Here is a 5,636-nt window from a genome sequence, read left to right as displayed (position 1 = left end):
ATAGCAGTTTACATTTTCAAATCTCATGTAAAAAGGGCAATATGGACTACATTCCTGTAAAGCCCACCTTAGTTACAAGTAAATGTGTAACCAAGTCTGCACAGACTTTTTATGGTAAAACTTCTAAATCTGATGCAATTGTCCTAAACAAATTGTTTTGCACGTGTACTGCCATCCTGCCAGTAGATGGCGCTACAAACGTTGGGGGAAGGATTTCCTTGAGGACAGCAGCTATAGGAAAAAAACGTTTAAACCTGCTCTGAAAATACAAAAATGCATTTAATTTGTGGGTAAAATTCGACCCTTATTGTAACCATTCATTAAAGACAAACCAGTAAGAGGGATGAAACTAGGCCATCTGAAAATTTTTAAACAGTTTATATGAATGAAAACACATGCTTAACACAAAATATTTCTTTAGAACTGCACAGTACATACTTGAAGTAAATTCTCATAGAAAGAAGTAACCAATCATGTCAAGATGATAAATCCTTTAGTACAAGAGATGGATGCACAGAAACTTTAAAGATTTTAGAAAGTCACATCCACCATTTCTAAAGTTTTGCCTGTAAAGGGATAAAATTCACCACTTCACTAGCAGGGCAACACAAAAAGAAAGGAAAAGACCACAGGGGACCTTTAAAAAGTTTCTGTAAGTACATGAAAAAATTAAGAATTAACACAAAACATTTTCAACTAATATCCCTTTAAACGATACGGAATGGATCCTAGAAAAAAAATGTTAGACATGTACGGTCAAACACAATGATTTATTAAAAATAAAACGTAAAAATGATTTTTGTACATATGCTTCCAAATTCAGGCATGGGATCCAAGTAGATTTCATAGAAAACGCTGTAGCCAGGTATCAAGTCCTTACAACAAAGTAAACTAACCCCCCCACCCCAACCCCCACCCAGGTTTTGCTACAGAATCAGCAAGTTCACTCCCTCCCCCCAAAAAACACAAATTAAAACAAGACATTTTGCTAGTATAAAAACGACCAAGGTCCAGGTAATAATAAAAAAATAGAGTCCATCAATAACTGTAACACAAAAATGTGTATGTGGGGCAGAGTCCATCTTCAGAGGGAGAGACGAAAGAGGTGGCAGGCAAATAGGGCAACACCCCTAAGGGTAAGCAGCCTTAGAAGCGGCTCCCCCAAGGGCAAAATGGGGAAGGCGGTGGGAGGGGAAGGGACTCAGGAGTTGACCCTAGGGTTGTTGAAAACAGCTACCCCTAAAGCCACTCCCAGGTATTTAAATTTTTTTTTTTTTTTTTAGAAGGAACTGCCTCCATAACCGCCCCCACCGCCATAGCCACCTCTGTAAGGTCCACTGTTACTGCGGCCGCCCCAGCTGCTGCCTCCGCCTCCGCCGCCGCCGCCGCCGCTCTTCATGGGCCCATAGGAGGACTGGTGCTGGCTGTAGCTGCCGAAGCCGCCGAAGCCGTTACCGTAGTCGCTTCCACCGTAGGACGAACCGCCTCCGCCGCCTCCATAGGCATTGTAGCCTCCGCCGCCGCCGCCGCCGTAACCACCGTAGCTGTTGTAACCGCCGCCGCCCTTAGACAGGCCGTTCTGGTCACGACCACCACCACGACCCCGGCCGCCTCGGCCGCCTCGGCCGGACCGGGAGCCACCTCCACCCCCACCGGAGTGGATATCCTCTTTGGGGACGGCCTTCTTCACTTCCACGCGATGGCCCTGGATCGGATGGAACTTGACCACCGCGGCCTTGTCTGCAGCGTCGTGATTCTGAAAATACACGAAGCCGAAACCACGCTTCTTGCCGGACTGCTTGTCGGCAATAATCTCGGCCTTTTCCACGGTGCCAAACTGCGAGAAGTGCTCGATCAGGTCGCCCTCGGCCACGTCTCCTTTAAGGCCCCCGACAAAGAGCTTCTTAACCTTGGCGTGGGCACCGGGACGCGCCGAATCCTCCCGGGACACCGCCCGCTTCAGCTCCACTGTGTTGCCGTCCACGGCATGGGGCGAGGCGGCCATGGCGGCATCGGCCTCCTCCACATTGGAGTAGGTCACGAAGCCGAAGCAACGGGAGCGCTTGGTCTGGGGGTTCACCACCACCACGCAGTCCGTCAGAGTCCCAAAGGCCTCAAAGTGGCCACGCAGGCCCGACTCACTCGTCTGCACATTGAGGCCGCCGATGAACAGCTTACACAACTGGGAATTCTCCATTTCCAAGGCCCGGGCCTTACCCCCGCCCTGCGAGCTCCGAGGTTTCGCCGTCGCCGTTATCGTTGGCTAAGGCCTCTTCACAGATTGGGCCCAGCCGTTGCTGGAACCGCCACCGCCGGTCACCGACGGGGAAGGGAAGGAGGGAAGGGGAGGGAAGGAGGAAAAAAGGAAGGGGGAGGGAAGGGGAGAGGTGCCGGCTAGAGGGCGAGTCGAGGAGACTGGAAGACAACTAAGGCCGATGATACCGCCACAGCCACCGCCACCTCCGCTCCCCTATCTGGGCACCACACAAAGAGGCCGCTGAACGCGCGCGCACCCTCCCCGAGACGTGCGTCACCGCCGCCGTACGGCAGCCCAGGGCTGCTCGCCAATCCCCTCCTTGCTTTCCTTACTCCCGCCTACCGCGCCGCAGCGCCGCAGCGCCGCTCTCCAGCACGGACTCCCCGCCCTCCGCGGTCTATTTAAGCTCAAGGCTTGCTCTGCTCCTGTCGCGCCTCTACCGCCCCGCTTTCACTCCCAAGCTCTCCAGTGTGCACTGACGAGAGATTCCCCCTGCCCTCCGTGCACCTCCCCTATTCATTTTCCCCCAGTACCACGGCTGTTCCCAGTGATTCTACCCCTCCCTTTGCCGTATCCCCTCGCCCAACTCCGCAGTGGCGTTCGCGCCAGCCCCTTGAGAGACGTGTCAATTCAGCCAATCACCGCGATCCGTTCGCACCCACTTCCGTTTTCCGCAGCCGCTAGACGGGCGCGCTCCCCAGAGCGCGCTGGCTAGCCCCGACGCCCCCGATGTGCGAGGCCTGCCTGCAACCCCCACACCTCCTGCCGCCCTGAGTTTGGCGAGGGGGTTGGGGGGGGGCGATGAGTGGGGGCGGTCTGGGGGCCGTTCCCAACGGTTGCGGCCAGAGGCGCCACGCGCGGGTTTTTTGAAAACTTGACTGTTGGGGTTGGGGGTCTGGATTTACTCACCGAGTCTCGATCCGGCCGCTACACCTGGCGTTCTCGCCCCTCCCGCCCGCTCAAAGATGGAGGGTAGAGGCCTGGTCGGGGGAAGGCAGTTATTAGCCGTTTACAGTAGGCCCCACACGCAGTTAAACTAAACATTGGCACGTGGCTGTGCGCTAGAGCCAGTCCGAGGCAATGTGAAGGACAGCAGTGTGCCAAAAGCCCTTCAGACTTTACAAGCGGGGCCACCCTTTGGTTTTCGTGAAACTCTTCGCTGCCTTCTTTCTCGGCCTTCCTTCTCGAACTCGGACAGCAGACATTTATTTTCATTTTACCTCAGTGAACACATACTTTTATATGTTTAGTTTACGTTATCTATACGTTGCTTTCTTCCCAACTAAAACATTGGCTTTTTAAAGATGATTAATACCAGACTGGGAGCTGAGGGAGTTAAACACAAGAACATTACATGCCCTGCCCGGTTTGGGCCGCAGACCAGAGTCCCAGGTTTGGTTTCCCGCTAAGGGCACCTTGGTTGCAGTTTGTCCTCAGCCCATTGGGGTTGTGTGGGTGGTGACCTGTCATGATGTCTCTCTCTCAGGTGGATGTTTCTCTCTCTCTCTTCCTCCCTCTGTCCCTCCTGCTCTATCTCAAGATAAATGCCAAAAAAAAAAAAAGTGTCCTTGGGTGAGGATAAAAAAAAAATTATATACAAATATCACCACCACCCACCACCCACCCCCCCGCCAGCGATAACTACCTTACAGACCCTCATTCAGGTGGGAATGCAAGAAAATTATGACTTCCATTTACTGAACGTTTGTGTGGAGTGCACATAGGATGAGGCATTAAGTGATCAGAGACCTCCAAACCATGTATATACTGAAGAGGAGGGATGTTTGTGAAAGAGGTGAAACTTGCACTGAATTTCAGAGTCAAAGGCTAAATAAGATTTCTGTAGGAAGTTTATCTGAGCAAAAGCCACAGAAGACAAAGCTACATAAGCTTCAAGGGGCACCGTATGGACCAGTGTGACTAGAGCAGGAGGTTTTAGAGGATCCTTGATATAATGAATGTCTTGAATTTCAGATTGAGTTTAAAGAGAGAGAGAGAGAACTGGAGAAAGGAAAAAATAATAGGAAGAAAGGGAAAACTATGGCCATCTGTATTTCCAGAAAAACAATTTTTATCTTTTTTTTAGTCAACTTTTTGTAACATCCAAGAATGTCTTCACATTTAGGGTTCTGTTATGTCCTAAACTGTGTTTCCCATCCAAATTCATATGTTGAAGCCCTAGCCCCCAGTACCAATGAGTGTAACCGTAATTGAAGATAAAGTCTCTAAAGAGGTGACTGACTTAAAACAAGGCCATTAAAGTGTGGCCTGAACCCAATAGGACTGGTGTCCTTATAAGAAGAGGATGAGCCCAACCGGTATGGCTCAGTGGTTGAGCGTGGACCCATGCATCAAGAGGCCATTGGTTTGATTCCTGGTCAGCACGTGCCCAGGTTGTGGACCCAATCCCCAGTGGGGGGCATGCAGGAGGCAGCCAATTGATGTTCTCGCTCATCAATGTTTCTATCTATCCCTCCCTCTCTCTCTGAAATCAATAAAGAAAAAATAAAAAAGAAGAGGATGAGACTAATACAAACTAATACTGAATGTAAACTGCAATGCAAATTTTTTAAAAATAAACTCAATGTTAAAAAAGAAGAGGAGGATGAGGAGGAGGCAACAGGGCCACATGTGCACAAGAGGGATGACTGTGAAGACAGCAAAAGGTTTGGCCATTTGCAACCCAAGGACAGAGGTCTCAGAAGAATCCAACTCTGCTGGCACCTTTATCTTGAACTTACAGCCTGTTGTTTAAGCCACCAGTCTGTGGTACTTTGTTTTGACAGTCCTAGCAAACTAATACATCCACCTAGAAAATAAGTGCTTTCAGTGTCCATGTTCAGAGGTATGAGACCTCACCTACTTGTACTGCAAAGCTGCCTATACACGTCTTACCTGGATTTCTCTAGGCAAGATAACACCAGTTTTTACGTATGAATTCTATAATAGAGTCACAGAATTACATTCCTTAAAATTACATAAATTAACTTTTGGTTTTGAAATTTATGGCTTTATTTTTATTACCCTAAAAGTTTGTTGTTGTTTTTAGTGCATTGGTTTTACTTAGTCCAGTAAGAACTTCAAATTTTTTTGTATTTCCTTCAGCAAATCAATGGGAAAATCAAGTTTTTAATCGTCTCTGTTAAGCCATTTTCAACTTCTTGTTTCAGCCTGTAGTCCAGTTGGGAATGTTGATAACAATTTACAAAGCTTCTCTTCCTAACTTACAACAGAAAAGGGAAATAATTTGCATGGATTAAGATCAAATTTCCATCAACCTAAAAAATGGCAACTCAGATAAGATTTAATTTGTGAAGTGTTCTATACTCAGACCTGTGAGTGAAGCAACATTCATACCAACATATACAATTTGAGTCCT

At 48.6% G+C, this 5,636-nt stretch overlaps 1 protein-coding gene across 1 annotated transcript; it reads right to left on the bottom strand.

Annotated features, from left to right (window-relative positions):
- Nucleotides 1–751: 751 nt before the first annotated feature.
- HNRNPA0 (heterogeneous nuclear ribonucleoprotein A0) lies at nucleotides 752–2,507 on the bottom strand. The gene has a single exon (XM_036241461.1). The coding sequence runs from the start codon at nucleotides 2,195–2,197 to the stop codon at nucleotides 1,280–1,282; it is 918 nt and encodes a 305-aa protein (XP_036097354.1). The 5' UTR covers nucleotides 2,198–2,507; the 3' UTR covers nucleotides 752–1,279.
- Between the last annotated feature and the right edge of the window lie 3,129 nt (nucleotides 2,508–5,636).

This window comes from Molossus molossus, unplaced genomic scaffold (assembly GCF_014108415.1).
Source record: "Molossus molossus isolate mMolMol1 unplaced genomic scaffold, mMolMol1.p scaffold_m16_p_4, whole genome shotgun sequence".
NCBI lineage: Eukaryota > Metazoa > Chordata > Mammalia > Chiroptera > Molossidae > Molossus > Molossus molossus.
The sequence above is the reverse complement of the archived record's forward strand: the minus strand, read 5'-3'. Positions and strand labels throughout refer to the sequence as shown.

What these genes read in the sequence shown, in the direction of transcription:
- HNRNPA0 (XM_036241461.1), bottom strand. Translation starts at nt 2,197, where the DNA reads ATGGAGAATTCCCAGTTGTGTAAGCTGTTCATCGGCGGCCTCAATGTG.